This window comes from Terrapene carolina, unplaced genomic scaffold (genome assembly GCF_002925995.2).
Source record: "Terrapene carolina triunguis isolate 2854851 unplaced genomic scaffold, T_m_triunguis-2.0 Scaffold627, whole genome shotgun sequence".
NCBI classification, from domain to species: Eukaryota; Metazoa; Chordata; order Testudines; family Emydidae; genus Terrapene; species Terrapene triunguis.
The window spans coordinates 467,199-486,133 of record NW_020664978.1 but is presented as its reverse complement, the minus strand read 5'-3'; the positions used below and the strand labels follow the sequence as shown (position 1 = coordinate 486,133).

Here is an 18,935-nt window from a genome sequence, read left to right as displayed (position 1 = left end):
CCTTAATAGTAAAGGAACTGCAGCCTTGGGCTGTGACTGCCCTGCTCTGAGCAATTTGTCCTGAATTGATGCTCTCAGTTGTGTCCCGCCAGAGGCAGCCTCGTTACACCCGTGAAGCTGAGGACTTCGAAATGTTGGTCTGGAGGGTAGGCTGTGGGATCTACAGGGACTACAACAACCTGCAGAACCAGTTACTGTGGGGGAAGTAACCGGTCTTCGAGTAAGTGTTGAAGTGGATCCCCCTGGAGGTGACTGGCAAACAGTATCCCCTCTAGGCAGTGGCATGGAGGCATGCCAGCCACATCAGTCAAATAGCAGTTGGAATACTGCTCTTCTGAACCTGGCCTCAGACTAGCCACGGCATTCAAGGCGTCATGCTTGACAAAACTGAGTGGGGCGCTCCACAGCACAGCTTTACAGATCTTACACACTGGCAAGTTTCTGAAGCAGGTGGAAGACCCTGCCTCTTCCTTGGGGTGGAGCATGCCCTAACATTTGAAGGGAAAGGCTCAGTAGCCAACTGATGCCAAGTGGACATACTGCAATCTCTGAAAGGTTGCTGAGGCTCCTCCATCCCTCTGACCACTAGTCCATGCTGCTCATCCATGTGGGCACGAATACTGCCAGGTCTGACCCTGAGCAGATCAGCAGTGACTACAGGGCTGTGGGCGTGCAGGTGGTGGTGGTGGTGGTGTCTGTCTGTCCTCCTGGCTGAGGGTAAGGTCCCTGGCAGGGACATGCACATCCTGGAGCTGAATGGATGTCTGCACAGATGGTGTCAGAAGGCGGGCCTTGACTTCCTTGACCACTGGGTGCTGTTCTGGGAAGGAGGTCTGCTGGGAAGAGACGGGGTTCACCTGACCAAGAAGTGGAAGAACATTTTCATGCACTGACTTGCCAACCTAGCAAGGAGGGCTTTAAACAAGGTTCAAAGAGGGCAGGTGACAAAAGCCTACAGGTAGGCATAAAAAAGGCAATCTTAACAGAAGACTAGATGTTGCTGTGTCGGGGAAGACATGGAAAATTAAAATAGGGTCATAGGAGCAACAAACAGTGGGGGAATCTGCTCAACATCTTAGATGTTTTTACACAAATGCAAGGAGTGTGGAGAATAAACAGGAAGAACTGGAAGTATTAGTAGATAAGATAAATTATGCAATTAGCACCACAGACACTTGGTGGGACAAGTCTCATACTAGAATATTGGCACGGAGGGATATAGCTTGTTCATGAAAGAGAGGCAAGATAAAAAGGGAGGAGGTGTTGCATTATGTATCAACAATATACAGACTTGTTCTGAGGTCTAGAAGGAGATGAGAGGCAGACTGGTTGAAAGACTCTGGGTAAAGATAAAAAGGGGAAAATAGGGATGATGTCATGGCAAGGGTTCTACTATAGGCAAATCACAGAGCGGAGGGGGATGAGGCATTTCTAGAACAAACATGAGAAATATCCAAAACACAAGAGTTGGTAGTAATTAGGGACGAACTACCCAGACATCTGTTGGAAAAGTATTATGGCAAAACACAAAATTTCCAGTAAGTTATGGGACTGTATTGGGGACAACCTCTCATTGCAGAAGGTGGAAGAAATAACCAAGGGGACAGCTATTTTACTTGATTCTAATTAACAGAGAAGTTGATTGCCAATTTGAAGGTGGAAGGCAATTTGGATGAATGTGATCATGAAATGACAGGTTTAGTTATTTTAAGGAAAGAAAGGAGTGAAAGCAGCAGAATAAGGACAATGGACTTCGAAAAACAGACTTTAACAAACTCAGAGAACTGGTAGGTCAAGGCTCACGGGGAAATCAAAGGAATAAAGGAGTTCAGGGGAGCTGGCAGTTCCTCAAAGAGACAATATTAAACACACAATTACAAGCTATCCCGATGTGAAGGAAAGGGTAGGAAGAGTATTCAAAGGCCAGTATGACTCCATCAGGAGTCTTTAATGACCTGACAATCAAAAACGAATCCTACAAGAAGCAGAAACATGGCCAACTTGCTAAGGAGGAGTACAAAAGAAAAGCACAAGTGTGTAGGGACAAAATCAGAACAGCCAAGGCACAAAATGAGTTACACTAGCAAGAGTATAAAAATCAGTAAGAAGAGATTCTTTAAGTACTAAGCCGAATATTTTTGGTAAAAAAGTGACGCATCAAAGAGCGGGGGTCGGCTTATAAACAGGTCTACACCAAAATTTGATGATTTTAAACTCTATGGAATCATTGAATTGAATATCTAATACACTGTCGTTTTGTTTACCTGGAGCGTTCACCGGCACGGAGCCCCTCAGCTCAGCTGAGCCGCCGCTTCCAGCAGCTCCCATTAGCCTGGAGCAGCGAACTGCGGCCACTGGGAGCCGTGATCGGCCAAACCTGCGGACGCTGCAGGTACACAAACTGGCCCGGCCCGCCAGTGGCTTTCCCTGCACAAGCAGCGGAACAAGTTTGGGAACCACTGAATTAGAGAATTGGTCTGAATTCAAGAAGATTAAATTAAATAAAGACAAGTGCAAAGTACTTTAATGATCTTGAGGATGGCGTGGACTGCACCCTCAGCAAGTTTGCAGATGATACTAAACTGGGAGGAGTGGTAGATACGCTGGAGGGTAGGGATAGGATACAGAGGGACCTAGACAAATTAGAGGATTGGGCCAAAAGAAATCTGATGAGATTCAACAAGGACAAGTGCAGAGTCCTGCACTTAGGACAGAAGAATCCCATGCACTGCTACAGACTAGGGACTGAATGGCTAGGCAGCAGTTCTGCAGAAAAGGACCTAGGGGTCACAGTGGACAAGAAGCTGGATATGAGTTGACAGTGTGCCCTTGTTGCCAAGAAGGCTAACGGCATTTTGGGCTGTATAAATAGGGGCATTGCCAGCAGATTGAGAGACGTGATCATTCCCCTCTATTCTGCATTGGTTAGGCCTCATCTGGAGTACTGTGTCCAGTTTTGGGCCCCGCGCTACAAGAAGGATGTGGAAAAATTGGAAAAAGAGTCCCGCGGAGGGCAACAAAAATGATTGGGGGGCTGGAGCACATGACTTATGAGGAGAGGCTGAGGGAACTGGGATTGTTTAGTCTGCAGAAGAGAAGAGTGAGGGGGGATTTGATAGCTGCTTTCAACTACCTAAAAGGGGGTTCCAAAGAGGATGGATCTAGACTGTTCTCAGTGGTACCAGATGACAGAACAAGGAGTAATGGTCTCAAGTTGCAGTGGGGAAGGTTTAGGTTGGATATTAGGAAAAACTTTTTCACTAGGAGGGTGGTGAAGCACTGGAATAGGTTACCTAGGGAGGTGGTGGAATCTCCTTCCTTGGAGGTTTTTAAGGTCAGGCTTGACAAAGCCCTGGCTGGGATGATTTAGTTGGGGTTGGTCCTGCTTTGAGCAGGGGGTTAGACTAGATACCTCCTGAGGTCCCTTCCAACCCTGATATTCTATGATTCTATACTTCACTTAGGAAGGGGGAAAAAAATCACATGCACAATTACAAAATGAGGACGACCTGGCTAGGCAGTAATACAGCTGAAAAGTACCTGGGAGTTATAGTGGATCACAAATTGAATGAGTCAACAACGTGCTACAGTTGTGAAAAGGCTAATATTCTGGAGCACATTAACTGGATCAGTGTTGTATATAAAACGCAGGAAGCAATTTTCCTGCCCTATTCAGCACTAGCAAGGCCTCAGCTGGAGGGCTCTGCCCAACTCTGGGCACCACACTTTAGGAAAGATGTGGACAAATTGGTGAGAGTCCAGAGGAGAGCAACAAAAACGATAAAAGGTTTAGAAAACCTGTCCTATGAGGAAGGTTAAAAAACTGGGCATACTTAGTCTTGAGAAAAGAAGACTGAGGAGGGACCTGATAAGTCTTCAAATATGTTAAGAGCTGTTATAAAGAGGAGTGATCAACAGTTCTCCATGACAACAAAAGGTATTACAAGAAATATTGGGCTTATAATCTGCTGCAAGGGAGATGTGGGTTAGATACAAGAAAAGCTTTCTAACTATACAGAGTAGTGAACCTCTGGAATAAGCTCCCGAGGGATGTTGTGGAATCCCTGTAACTGTAGGTTTTAAAGAACAGGTTGGACAAACACCTGTCAGAGCTGGTGTAGTCCTGTGCCTTGGTGAAGAAGGCTGGACTTGATGACCTCTCAAAATCCCTTCCAGCCCTACATTTCTATGATCCACTTAAATTCTCTGTGATGAGATGGCTGCTTTTCAACAAGCCAGATATAGCCACAAAGAGATGAGGAAGCATTTGGTCCTGTCCAGGTAAGAGAGCAAGACACTGGAAACAGGCAAGAAACATCGCTTCTCAGAACCAGCTTGTCCCTGAGAAAGAAGTGTAAAGCGGTCTGGCCAGGAGGGCGTGGAGCTAGTGGACACACTGTGCTGTGATAGCTACCAGGAAGACTACCTTAGGTGTATGTCGATTTATCGAACGCTCTGATAGTGGCGTGAATGGAGGCTCCATGAACTTTAGGAGGAGTGTGCTGAGATCCCATGTAGGAGTCAGGTCTCTGCCAGACAAGTAAGTATGCGGCAGGCCCTTGCGGAATCTCAATATTGTAAGATGTGACAAGACTGAGTACGACTGTATTGGAGTGTGACACACTAATACTGTTGAAAAGTGGACTCTGACTGAATTAAATGCCAAGCCAGCCTGTTTCAGGTGCAGCATACAGTCGAGAACCTGGGGTGTTGGAGCCTCAACGGGTTCCAAATGATGCTGGATTTTCCATATGGAGAACCATTTCCACTTGAAGGAGTAGGTCTTCCCAACAGACTGCTTCCTGCACTGCATGAGGATTTCGTATCGAGCAAAGTCTGCCACTGGTGTACAGCCAGCCAACTTTCAGGTCAGATGCAACTAGTGTGGGTCAAAGTGCAATATCGGGCCACTGTGCTGGGATATCATGTCTGAGTAGATTGGGAGATGGATGGAGATGTGCCTAGGCCAGTAGGAAGCTATTAGGAGCAGTGCAGCTTTGTGCTGTCTATGGAGATCAGGGAGATTGGGGTAAAGGCATATAGGAAGTTTGGAGCCCACTGTAGCAGGCAAGCAGTTGGTAAGGAGCTTGGACTCATGCTTCCTCTGGAGCTGAATTATGGGCACTTAGCGCTGTCCTCTGTGGTGAACAGATCGATCATGGGAGTGTCACATACATGCATGCTGACATGCAGCTGAGCAGCCCCAGACATGAACGTACTGTTGTTGTTGAGTTCTATCTTAGGTCCCTTGCCGGTGTCTGAAACCTGGTCTCTTGCAGGTGAGCGCTCTGTGATCAAGAGTCAATCACAGCTCCTACAAACTCTATTGTCTGTGATGGTGACAGATGATTTATTATAAGAACGGCCATACTGGGTCAGGCCAAAGGTCCATGTAGCCCAGTATTCTGTCTTCCGAGAGTGGCCAATGCCAGGTGCCTCAGAGGGAATGAACAGAACAGGTAATCATCAAGTGACCATCCCCTGTCACCCATTCCCAGCTTCGTAGTTCACAAAGAGTCCTCATCAGGAGAGCAGAGAGAGCATTTCATAGGACCACAGAGTTAGCAGGGACTGCAAAGGTCATCTAGTTTAACCCCCTGCCAAGATGCAGGATTTGTTGTGTTAAACAATCCAAGACAGATGGCTCTCCAGCCTCCTTTTGAAAACCTCCAGTGAAGGAGATTTCATGAGAATTCACTCCAGGGCTGCTGCTATCTCCTGCTGGGACTTGCCCATTATCAGCCAATAGTTCATACACAAGTATACATCAATTCCCTAAGCGTGCTGCCACCATTGCCAGGCATTTTGTGACTACAACCTGCGCTGTGGAGAGGCCAAGGGGCAGTACTCTGTTGTCACATTCTGGGGTGGAATCTAGACCAGGGAGAGGTTGGGTCACCACCTGGTCCGTAGCCTTGAGTGCCTCACAATGCTTTGCATTTCCAGCTCCCAATGTTATGGGGCAGGTGGTGACAAACCCTCCCTGGTCTGGATTGCACCCCAGAATGTGACGGTGTAGTTGAAATAGGATTTATATACAACTTGCTAGTTTAACTGAGGTTTACACTTTAAGGAGAGAGATGGACAGTGCACAACACAGGTTTGGGGAAAATTCAGGACTGGGACTGTGTTGGGGTCACCCTGCTAGGCTAGTTACCAAGGCTGGTGGAAGCCAAAGCGTGGCTGTTGACAGGCTGCTAGGGTCAGAGCTGCTGAACCAGGACTGTCTAGCACACAGACACTCAGGGTGTGACCTGCATGCTGGTAGGTTAGTTGTGAGTAGCCCTGGTTGGAAGCCACAACAGCAAAGCACTGTGAGGCACCCAGGGCTAAGGGGCAGGCAGTGACAACTTCTCACTGGTCTGGATTGCACCCCAGAATGTGACACCTCCATAGGCAATGATTGGCTCCCAGTATGAATCTCAGATACTTCCTGTGTGCGAGGTGGATGGCAATGTGGATGTATGCATCCTGCAAGTCAAGAGCCAAGAACTAGTCTAGATCCTAGAGAGATGGAATGGTGGATATGAGCATTACCATCCTAAACCTGAGATGGCATGTGCATTAGTTGAGTCTCCTCTGCTCTAGGATAAGATGGAGGCCCTCTTCTGAATAAGGAAATACTCAGAGCAGAAGCCCGTTCCTCTGAATTCGGCAGTGCAATTGGAGGAGGAGATGATCTCTAGCACCCATCTGTCTGATGTCATTGCTGACCATGCTCAGTGGCATGGGGCGAGCTAGCTTCCAAAGGTGTGCTCTCTGAAGTGGAACTAGTGTGGCTCTTGAGTCCGGTCACATCTGTTGAAGTGCTGTAGGGTCAGCGCATGTCACTGAGGCAGAAGGCTGACAACTTCTATTGTATCTTGGCTTCTTCATGGAACGGTACTTGGGTTGCTCGGAGTGACAGGATGGTGTCTATTGGGTTAAGGACGGTAAGACTTGTGATATGGGGCTGGTGTGCAAATCCCCAGGTGGGCTTTGAGTCTGTGCCCTCAAAGGGCATCCTCGATCATGGCCCGTACCTCCCTAGTGATGCCTGATGCTTGGAGCCAGAATGCTCTGTGCACAGTCACCGCCATGCCCATAGATCTGGCTGCAGCATCGGAGAAGTCCATTCCTGCCTGTAAAGTTGTCTGCCACCAACTGGCCTTTCTTGATTATTGCCCTTATTTTGAGAGAGAAGATGTCAACGCTACCCCAGCTCAAAAAGTCATTTTTGGCCAGGAATGCTGGGCAGTTTGCCACTTGAAGTTATAAAGAGGCAGAGGAGTAAGATTTTCTCCCGAGCAGGTCAAGCTGTTTTGGGTCTTTGTCCTTAGGGGCTCTCTTGTTTGATTTAGATTTTTCCTGGAACATTGTAACGACTAAGGAGCCTGGGCTGGGATAGGCATACAAGTACTCAAACCCAGGCTGAGGGACCTGGCACTGTTTCTCCAGCCGTTTTGCAGTCATTGTTACTATGGCGAGCAACTCTTCATTTATGTAGAGGATGGTTCTGGGTGGACTGGGAACTGTCAGAACAAACAACTTATGAGATTTCTCTGATGTGACTGAAGTCTCTCTCTCTCTCCAGAGTCTCAGCAACTCTTATAAGGAGCTCTAGGAAATACACTGGCGAAGTTCTCCGGCCTGTGTTCTACTGGAGGTCAAACTAGATTATCACAATGGGCTCGTCTGGCCTTGGAACCTATGAAGTCATCTCATGCTGAGATCATTGCCTTGTTGGGTGATGAAGAAGACAGGACCTTTGGGAGTGAAACAGGATGCTGCTGTTGCTCTGCCCTGGTGCCAAGGTATACAGTGCACTCAAGGCTTTGCACTGGTACCGGTATATGCCTCAGTACTGATGGCCCCGGTTTTCCTAGTAGCTCATCTTCAGCTGCGGTGTTGATGCTCGGGGTGAGGTGCTGGAGCTGGGATCGGTGTCAGAGAAGGCTTATTTTGTGCTGCAGGGTATTAGTCCTAAATGCTGTGTGGGGTTTGGTGGCTTTATCTTCTGAGGCATCAGGTGGTCTGTCCTCATGGAAGAATACTGAGCTCTGCCTCTGTGTTTGAAGCAGCCCTGCTCAGTGCCAGACTGATCCTGAGACTGTCGTCATCTGCTTTGGTGCTGATAGCACCTGCTGCGCTCGTGTGGTCCTGCTTTAGTGCCAGATCTTTCCTCAGTGGTCTCTTCTCCATGCTGGTCTTTGGAGTTGCTGCTTTGCTAGACTGGATGCTGGTGAAGCTGCCTTGTCCGCTACTTGGACCCTGAAGCTCATCTTCTCAGGATCTGAAGAGATCTTCATAGACTGTTCCAAGAAACAAATGCTTCCTTAAGCTTGTGTGTTCTTACAGAGAAAGAATGGCATACTGAGCAGCTGCTTGTTTTCCGGGACTCTCCTAAGCAGACGAGACACCTGCTGTATCCATATTTCTGAGGAATTAGTCCATTGCAGACTGGGCGCAGCTTGAAGCCTGAAGGTTTGAGCCCATCATGTTGAGAATCCCTGTACAGAGATGCTGACTGTAAAATATTCAGTACAGGGGGTCGATTTAATTCAAGGAGGTTGTACATCAGAGAATCAGAAGCGTTATGAAGGGTTTTTTGGGAAGAGTTCGAAGAAATTTAGCAAAAGCTAAGAACTAGCAGGTTAAACACTTGCTAGGTTCTGTCTCAGTGCTGTGTAAGAGAGAACAGAGCGTCATGGCTGCCCTGACCTTTATGCCCCTGTAAAGAGGCAGGTGGTGGCATAGGCAGCAAATGTGGCCCCAAAGGACATGTTTTTTGACAAAAATCAGCTGTCACGTGCATGAGGCGCACATGCAGCTACAGTGGGCTCCACACTGCCATACATGAAGAACAGTAAGACACTGCAGATCAGCAGTAAGGATAACAGGTTTCCATTCTAAGTCTTAATCTGACCTCCTTCCCTCCACTCTTCTGTGTGGCAATATCGCATGCATCAATTCCTTCCAAACCCTTCCATTGTTAACCTCCACCCAACAGTCATGCCAGAGATTGTTCCTAATTTTAATATTAAAGACCAAACTTTTTAAAAAGTCTGTATAAGACCAAGAGCTAAAACCCGTGTTCTAATGCTCTCGCCATTTATAGTCATCCTCTGCTCTGACATGTCCAATTTAGAGGCAAGGCCCTCAGCGCTAGGAGCTGTCGCTTTATGTCTGTAAAGTGCCGCGCAGGCTGAGAGTGCTGCATGAATTAATTAAACTCCAGCCAGAGGAGAATTTCTTCGCAAATTTAAAGCTAATTAGAGGAGACTTTTTCTGAGCTATGAAAGCCGAAAAAAAGGAGGGTTACTTACTTTGTACGGTAACTGGAGTTCTTTGAGAAGTGCGTCCCTATGGGAGCTCCACACCAGGACATGCACAGCCCATGCACTCTCGACGAGAGAGTTTCAGCAGCAGCATCTGCAGGTCAGAGCCTGTGACCAACACGCTGTATTGCTCCGGGGTGAGGGCATGGACCTGCTGCCACTCTAGTTCTTTCTTAACTGGAAAAGAACACTGAGAAAACTCCAAGGCAGAGGGAACGGAGGGCGGGCAGTGGAAAACCCACATCTCGAAGAATTCCAGTTACTTTAGAAGGTAAGTAACCTCTCCTTCTTCAAGTAGAGTTCCTATAAAAGTGTTCCACATGAGGTGGTGATTCCTGAGCAGTACCTCAATTATGGAGAAGGGTGCTAAGGAGGCTGATTGAGTAGAGAGTATAGAACAGAATCACCAAAGGCAGTGTTGGCTCTGAAAGCAGGTATGAGAGTATAGCGCTGGAAAGGGCATGCCGAAGACCAGGTGACTGCCTTGAAGGTGTCTGAGACGCATATGTTTTTAGTAGGGCTACAAGGTAGATGAGGCCCTGGTGGAATGAGCAATCACCCTTGGAGGGGGACAGCTCCCCATAGGCTCTAATGGAGGTTTCCGCAGCGCATTAGGGACTAAGATGAGGTCCGACTGTGGAGTAGGTTCTTTGAGAGGAGGAAGATGGTTGAACAGGCCTTTAATAAATGCCAGTCACTGGATGAGTGAAGACTGAAAATCCCTCACTAGGGGGTGAAAAGTTGTGACAGCTGCCAAACTAACCATAACGGAGCTCAGCTATAATCCTGTTTTTAAAATTTTTGGCAGATAATCAAGAATGTATGTCAGACAAGACTCAACAGGAAGTATAGATTGGTGGCTGCACCAAACATGAAAATGTTTCCACTGCTGAAGGTAGGTTCTCCACTATGGAGCAGCACTGTTTGTCCCTCTGGAGAGCAGTCTTGTTCTACACCAGAGAGCCATCTAGTAGTCAGGCCTTGAGGAGAAGGTTGAGGGAGGGAGGGAGGGAGCAATCCCAACTCCTTGGTGAAGAACTCTGCTGTCAGGGGAAGGTGGAGGCAGTTGCTGAGACATGCAAACAAGCTCTGGAAACCATACCTGCCTTGGTCATGATGCTGCAATGTGGAGGGCTACTAATTTCTCCTGCTTCCATTTGATCAGGACCTTGAGTAGTGATGGTGTTGGGAGATGATCATGCAGAGCTACATGGGGTCAAAAGATGACTAGGGCACCTCCCGTCAAGTGGCCACTGTGCCCCCTCGCCTCCTGAACAGAATCATCTGCACTTTGCATTGGATGGTGTCATGGAGAGACCTATCTCCAGATGGCCCCAGGTAAGATGTGTCCTTTGGCATACCATATCCTTCACCTCCCACTTGTGTTGAGGCAGAGGGAGTCTGCCACTGTTTTCTGCAGTCCTGGTAGGTAAACCACTGAGATCTGTATGTGATGTGATATGCACCAGTTCCATAGTCTTATGGATTCGGTGCATAACGACCGGGATCTTGCTACTCCTTGTCAACTGAGATAATATATTGCTGTTCTGTTGTCCATCATTATTCTGGTTGGGTGGTCCCTGACATGGGAAAGGAACTGCTGGCAAGCGTAACACTATCCTGAGTTCCAGTATGCTGATATGGAGGATTGCCTCCTGTGGCGCCACTCTGACCTACGCTGGGAAGCCTTGGAAGTGCACACCCCGGCCTAGCAGGGAGGCATATGTACAGATGATCCTTGTGGGAAGGGGCTGCTAAAATGGAACTCCCACCCATACCATTTGGGGACCTTTCCACCGAGAACTCTCTGATGTATGGACACTCACTTGGATAGACTGTGTTGTTGGAAATGTAGATGGTTCTCAGCCAGGCTTGAGGACACAAAGCGTAGCCTTGCTAAGAGTGTCACAAACATACGGGCCGCCATACAACCCAGGAGTTGCAGGCAAGCCATTTCTGTGGTTTGCAGGCTCTGTTGTACTGTTGAAATGGGGCTGGACATTGTGGAGAACCTGTCCGTTAGCAAGAATGCTCTGGTGGTGGTAGAGGAATCTGGTGTGGCCCCAACAAAGTCTATGTTTTTTGTGCGTGAGAGTGTAGACTTTTCCACGCCGAGGCAGAGGTCCAGGAAATGGAACAGAAATAGGGCCCTGTTGGTTGCTGTTTGTACTTCAAGAAACGAGTGACCCTTCAGGAGCCAATTATCCAGGTAAGCAAAGATCTGGCAGAGGTAGGCTGCGATGGCCAAGAGGACTTTGATAAAGACCTTGGGAAGTGGAGAGGCTGAAGGGCAAGACATGATATTGGCAGTGGTCCCTGCCAACCACAAAACGTAGGAAATGTTTGTACAAGGCGTGGCCTGCTATATGAAAATAAGCATCCTAAAGTCAAGGGAGACAAACCAATCAATCTTCTGGATCCATGGAGGGAAGTAGTGTTGCTAGAGTTACCATTCTGAACTGCTGAGAGCAGATAAAGACGTTTAAAGTCCTGAGATCCAGAATTGGTCTCAACCCCCCATTTTCCTTGGGGACAAGGAAATACCGGGAATAGGATCATTTCCTGATGAAGGCCAGTGGAACAGGTTTGACTAGGTAGAACTGTACCTCCTGCCTCAAGAGACTCATGTGAAGGGTCCCTGAAGATGGACAGGGAGGGAGGGCATGCAGAATGAGCTGAACTGGATGGAATAGCCTGTAGAACTCACCTCCAGGATCCATCTGTCTGAGGTGATGAGCTCCCAGAAGGACAGAAAGTGATGGAGAGAATCGCCATAAGGGTGGATGGGAGAAAGATGCATTGTAGGATCCGGAATAGGAAATAGTGCATGACCTTCAACCAACAGGTCAAAATGGTTGCTTCTAGCACATCATTGACTATGAAGGATGGCCTCTTCTTGGTGAATCTAGGCTTCGTCCTGGTGGGAGATGGGGGTTCAGCTGGTTTCATGGGTTGATAGTGGACTGGGCAAGATTGTTGAGCTGCCTGTGATCTTATATTTTCTTTGTCACAGTCATATAGATGCCCAGAGATCACAGTGTCGCCGAGGAGTCTTTTAGTGAATGAAGGGACCTGTCTGTGGCCTCACTGAATAGCTTGGGTCCTTTGAAGGTAAGGTCTTCAGCAGTGTTTTGTACCTCCTGGGGAAAACTGGAACTAAGACGTTTGATGCATGACCACTGCCATAGATACAGAACATGCAACTGTATTAGCACCATTGAGTAAGACCAGGAGAGAAGCTCTGGAGATTGTCTGGGGTTCCATTATCAGTGGGTGAAATTGTTCCCTGTGGTCCTGTGGCAGGTTCTCAAAAGACAAAAACTCAATTTGTAAAATCATGTTTTGCCATCAGGGCCTGGTAAATGGCTACTTTGCACTGCAAAGAGGCTGAGGAGCAGCTTTTGTGGCCAAGATCTAGCTATTTTAGCTCCCTCTCGGATGGCGCAGAGCAGGACCAATGTGGTTGGTTTCATTCATCAGAGGCCTTGACAACCAGGGAGTTAGGTATAGGGAGGGAGAAAAAAAATACCCTGAGCCTTTGGGTGGAATATTGCATTTTTTAATCAGCACATTTACAAGTAGGTGGTAGAGTAGCTGGAGTTTACCTCAGACCTTAAGGGCTGGAGACAGCAGAGCATCATTTGTGGGCAAGGCAATTTTGCCCTGAGGAGGCATATGGAGAATGTCTAACAGGGAATGTTGGGTTCCTGTATCTCTTCCAATGGGATTTGCAAGGCCTCTGCAATCAGTTTCAAAGGCCTTGAAATCATTAGTGGGAGAGGTATAACAACCTTGTATGGCAAGGAGGATTTATGGGAAGATTTTTTTTCTTCTTCCTCACCTGGCTCTTGTTCCTCTATAAGTCCTTCTGTCGAGCAGGAACCAGGGTCGGTGATTGCTGCTCTTGACATGCCCTCTTATGAGATGGAACCCTGAAAAACTGCTTGCCATAACAGGCCCATGGGTTCTAATTAGCCCATTGTGGTGGGGCATAAGAGAAAGGGCAGGACCCCAAGATTGCTGGGTGTATCTCCTGCTGGGAATTTCTTCCTGGGAGTGCACCTCAAAGGAAGGAAGCTGGAATGGGAAGTTGGAGGAGCCCTGTATGGACTTCTCAGAATCAGATGCAGTGTCATCTCCTGTGTCCACTTGAGGGACAAATGGTGCTGGTATCAGTGACTATGCTGGTACCGGGGGCTGGAGAGGGCCTGGTAACCACATTGGTATGGAAGCTGAGACTTCGCTGGCTGGTAAGATAGTTCCACAAGAGGATATGTTGGTACTGGCTGAAAATGCCTCTTAGTAACCTCAAAATGCCTGTATGGGGCTGGTGACTGCATCGGTATCAGAGGACAAGTCAGCATTGTAGATGATACGACCAGAGGGTAAGTTGACTCTGGGAGATAAGTCGGTACCAGTGGGAAATGTGTCTCAGTACCTCTCAGCAATGGAGACTCAGAATCTGAAGGTCCTTCTGCGAAAGGCGCCTGGACAGTATGAGGGACTCTGGCTAGGAAACCTCAGGAGTCAGTATATGTAGGGGTATTGGAGACAATACAGAAGCATGGTCTGGGCGTTTTCCTCGACTGGTTGCAGAAGACAGTACCAATGATGATTCTGGTTTGGTTTTAGAAGAGTTTTTATTCTTCAAAAGGTACTGAGTCTGGTGCTAACAGCGATGCCACTCTATGTTGTTTAAGAGATGACTTCTTGGTACATGGCATGGCCTTTTAAACTGGTGTCAGGTTCTTAATATTGGAGAAGGTGGAAGCCACAGCAGTACCAGTGCTGGGACACAAGACATAGACCAAGAGGTTGACTTCCCTATGTTCTGTTCAATATCTTCATCAATGTGTTAGATAATGGCATAGAAAGCATACTTCTAAAGTTTACGGACGATACCAAGCTGGGAGGGGTTGCAAGTGCTTTGGAGGATAGGATTAAAATTCAAAATGATCTGGACAAACTGGAGAAATGGTCTGAAGTAAATAGGATGGAATTCAGCAAAGTACTCCCACTTAGGAAGGAACAATTTGTTGCACACATACAAAATGGGAAATGACTTTCAAGGAAGGAGTACAGTGGAAAGGGTTCTGGCGGTCATAGTGGATCACAAGATAAATATGAGTAAACAGTGTAACACTATTGCAAAAAAAGCAAACATCATTCTGGGATGTATTAGCAGGAGTGTTGTAAGCAAGACACAAGATTAGGCCTCAACTGGAGTATTATGTCCAGTTCTGGGTGCCACATTTCAGGAAAGACAAGGACAAATTGGAGAAAGTCCAGAAAAGAGCAACAAAAATGATTGAAAGTCTCAAAAATATGACCTATGAGGGAAGATTGAAAAAATTGGCAAGGAGTCTGGTGGCACCTTAAAGACTAACAGATTTATTTGGGCATAAGCTTTCGTGGGTAAAAACCTCACTTCTTCAGATGCATAGAGTGAAAGTTAGAGATGCAGGCATTATATACTGACACATGGAGAGCAGGGAGTTACTTCGCAAGTGGAGAACCAGTGTTGACAGGGCGAATTCAATCAGGGTGGATGTAGTCCACTCCCAATAATAGATGAGGAGGTATCAATTCCAGGAGAGGAAAAGCTCACCTCCTCATCTATTATTGGGAGTGGACTACATCCACCCTGATTGAATTGGCCCTGTCAACACTGGTTCTCCACTTGCGAAGTAACTCCCTGCTCTCCATGTGTCAGTATATAATGCCTGCATCTGTACCTTTCACTCTATGCATCTGAAGAAGTGAGGTTTTTACCCACGAAAGCTTAAGCCCAAATAAATCTGTTAGTCTTTAAGGTGCCACCAGACTCCTTGTTGTTTTTGTAGATACAGACTAACATAGCTACCCCCTGATACTTGAAAAAATTGGGTTTATTTAGTCTGGAGAAGAGAAGAGTAAGGGGAGGTGATAACAGTTTTCAAGTACATAAAAGTTTGTTACAAGGAGGAGGGAGAAAAACTGTTCTCTTTAACCTCTGAGGCTAGGACAAGAAGCAATGGGCTTAAATTGCAGTAAGGGCAGTTTAGGCTGAACATTAGGAAAAACTTCCTAACTGTCAACGTGGTTAAACACTGGAGAAAATTGCCCAGGGAGGTTGTGGAATCTCTGTCGCTGGAGATTTTTAAGAGCAGGTTAGACAAACACCTGTCAGGGATGGTCTAGATAATACTTAGTCCTGCCATGAGTGCAGGGGACTGGAGTAGATGACCTCTCAAGGTCCCTTCCAGTCCTACAATTCTATGGTTCTCTTAGATTCTTATTCTGGAGAAATTTTTTTTAAAAGGTCTGGATGGTTCTGAAGGGCCCCAGAGTTTCTGCTTACTGCAGCAGAGACAGTCACTGGAGCTCTTTAAACAGCCAAAGCTGATGTTTAAGGGTGGGGGGGCGGGAAGAGAGCCTGGAATGCTCCATCAACAGTTTCAGCCATTCCTCAAGTTTTCGAAATCTCCTTTCCATGGGTGAGCAGACCATGGGAATGTGGGTCTCTTCAAATCAGCAGAGGCAGATCCGACAGGGATTTTGGGCATAACCCATTAGTTGAAGTAGTGGATTGAGGCCAAATCCAGAAGCCCAGATTGGGCAAACAAAGGGAAGAGGGAGTAAACCCCCCAAACCACAGAACTGTGTTAAACAGAAAAATTAAATATTAAAAAATTACTACGAAAGAAGCATAAGAATAAATAAGAGAATAAGCAGAAAACCACATGGTTCTCTATAGTGGACGCTGCAACACTCCCTCTCAAGCTGCAGGCAGCTGAGAAGGAACTGGAGTGGCAGTGAAGCCCAACCCCCTTGTGCCCGCACACCAGAGCATGAGGGCGTGTAGGGCGCAGCTGTGGACCCAAGGACGGTCCTGACCTGATGAAAGTTTCTGATCAAGAATGCCCAGGCACGCACACATACTGAAGTTGAGCACCCCTAGGGACACTTCTCGTATAGTGAGTATTTAGCTGTTTGAAAACCCTTGTCCATTTGTAACTCAAAACACTTCCTTTAAAACAAGAACTAGAACAATGATGCTGACTGAACATGTCTCTTCAGTAAGAGGAAGTGGAGACACTTCCTCCAAATGTGTGGGAGCAGAAGACAACCACTCAGAAATTTCAGCTAGTGCAGAATGCAGAAGCCTGCTAACTAGCATTAGCTGGAGGGAACATAATGCTTGTTCTCTAGAATCTGCACTGATTCCCAGCTTACCTCTAGGTGTTGATTTGATCTATAAAACCCCACATGACTTGGGTCCTGACTACCTGAGAGACACAGCCCCTCCCACAAGCTACCAATGGACAGAGAGATCCGTTGGGGTGCCTCTCCTGTGAACTTCTAGATATAAACAACTGGGGGCAAAGCTTGCTCTCTCTCCAGTATTTCTAAGTTGCTTAATAATGTCCACAACGATTTATTCTAGGTCTCAAGTGAGATCAGAATCCTATTGTGCTGGGCATTGTAAGAGAATCTCTGCCCCAAAAAGTCTGAAATCTAAATAGAAATGGTAAAGGTTCCATTTTACAGATGGGGAACTGAGACACAGAGATTAAGTGACTTGTCCATGGTCACACTGGGAGCCAGTTCCAAGAACCAGGAATTAAATCCAGACCTTTCGAGTCCAAGTCCAGTTCCTTAACCACAAGACCATCGTCTCTTTTGTGGTAAAATCCCAGCTCCTTTGAAGTCAGTCAATGATAAAACTCCCTTTACTTCCATTGGGCCAGGATTTCTATCATAACATCACAGTGCTCCTGGTATTTGATTTCACTGCTGCTCTGATATAGCCTGAGTTTGTTGATCTCAGGCCTTTGCTTGGTGATGGTAGGTACACCACTAAGGTGGTGCTGAAGGAGCTCAATTCAGTTCAGTTGATCCTGACACCTCAGGGTCATTTGTTATATTTGTAGATCCACCCAGTGTCTTAGTAAGCAGAGGGTGAGAGCATTCAGGGACCCCTTTCCTGCATTCCCTCAAACCCCAGACCCCTGACACACAGTGAGGGCTCCCCTACACCCAGAGATGGGAAGGATGGCTACATGTAACTGAAGGTCAAACTCTTGAAAATTATATACGCAAGAGGTCAGGCGAATTTCACAACTGACCAGGATATTCACTTGGTAGGCGGCAGGGAATAAAGGGGCAGAATTAAGACTATGATTGGAACCTTAACTATCTTTTTTCCTGAGTTTAAAGTGTCTATAATTCTCAGCTTACTTTTTGTGAGGAAATTTGGTGCTTGGTATCTTCAGAGAACTGTACAGCTAATTAACTCCACCAGCCACCTGATGCCAGTACTATCCCCATCGTAGAGGAACAGGAAAACTGAGGCTTAAGGTGGTTTGTCCAAGGTCAAAGAGCAAATCTGTGATCTAGTTGTGGGATCAAATGCTGTAGTCAACTCCAAGGCTTTCTAGGCCTGAAGGGTGAGGGAAGTAGACTTAAGGGTCTTGTTTGACTCACGAGGAAATGTGCTCAGGGAAAAGCTCCCATAGGATACTGGTGATGTCAAACATGGAGGTGCCACTTACCTGAGAGCCAAGCCCGCAGCTAAATCTATTCTGAACAGAGCCAGTTCCACCTGTCTAAGTATGAAATGCAGGTCTCCTTCAAAAGGCTCATCTGTTTACCTGGATCTCCCTCAGCAGCACTGTCACTCGTGGGTGAGGGCTCTCCTCTCTGGGATATCTTTGCACCACTGCGCAGAACCTTCTCGAGAATACCACGGCCCTCTCGAAGCCGCTCCACAGATGTGGGGACCATCCTGAAAGAGGAAGTAATAAGAGTTGAGGGCTGTTACTACACATCTTTGAGCACAATGACCAAGGCGTGGGGGTTGTGGGCCCCTTGATACACTTACAAGAGGGCTGTTTTTAAGCTCTTAACATATTCTGCTTAGAACGATTAGCATGAAGTCAGTGCTGGAGTGCAAGTCCCTGCCATACAGAGGTGGTAGAAGAAGGGGGTCACCAAACAATTATGAGAATTAAGGTTCTGCACTGCTTTTGTGATGTCAACAAACCCTGGTGGATTTTACTCCATCAGTTGCTGGCTACCAAATATGACTACTGTGAAGTGTTTTCTAAAGCACTGCACTGGGACAATGAGATCTCTTCTCTTTGTTGTCAGATGATTGCGAGATATTTGATGTTTCATTGTGGTCTAAGTGAGTTTGGGTCCTCCTCTCTCAGAAAAGGGTATCAAGATTTAACAGCATTTTGGAAATCCTAGGATACACAAGTCTAGATATAGTCACCATATGGAAATGACTTTTTTTGCACTGAAAAAGCAGTTTATTGCAACACTCTCTAATAATACAACATTAAGGTAGCTTTGTTAAAATATAAATTAGCAAAAGCAAGGTTCCTGGAGCAGTGTTAACTTAGCCATTTTACCTATAAATGCTACTTTCCATTCCTGTTTTCCTTGTCCAATTTGTTTTTTATTTTTAACACAGTAGCACTTAGAGGCCCCACACAAAATTGGTACAACATAGTGTTACTCACAGTCCAAACACACAGTGAAAGTCTCAGCCCCAAAGAGGACAAGAGATGAAGTGACTTGCCTCAAGTCACACTGCAGGACAATGGCAGAGCCAGGAACAGAACCAAGGTC

The 18,935-nt window shown here is 46.8% G+C and overlaps 1 protein-coding gene across 2 annotated transcripts in view; it reads right to left on the bottom strand.

Moving 5' to 3' along the window:
* The window catches only part of SETD5 (SET domain containing 5), a 149,869-nt gene that overhangs the window by 4,340 nt on the left and 126,594 nt on the right, over positions 1 to 18,935 (bottom strand). For both annotated transcript variants that reach the window (XM_026659304.2, XM_026659305.2), the window contains one exon: positions 17,951 to 18,084. In XM_026659304.2, coding sequence (XP_026515089.1) covers positions 17,951 to 18,084 — 134 coding nt within the window. The remainder of the gene's footprint in view (positions 1 to 17,950; positions 18,085 to 18,935) is intronic.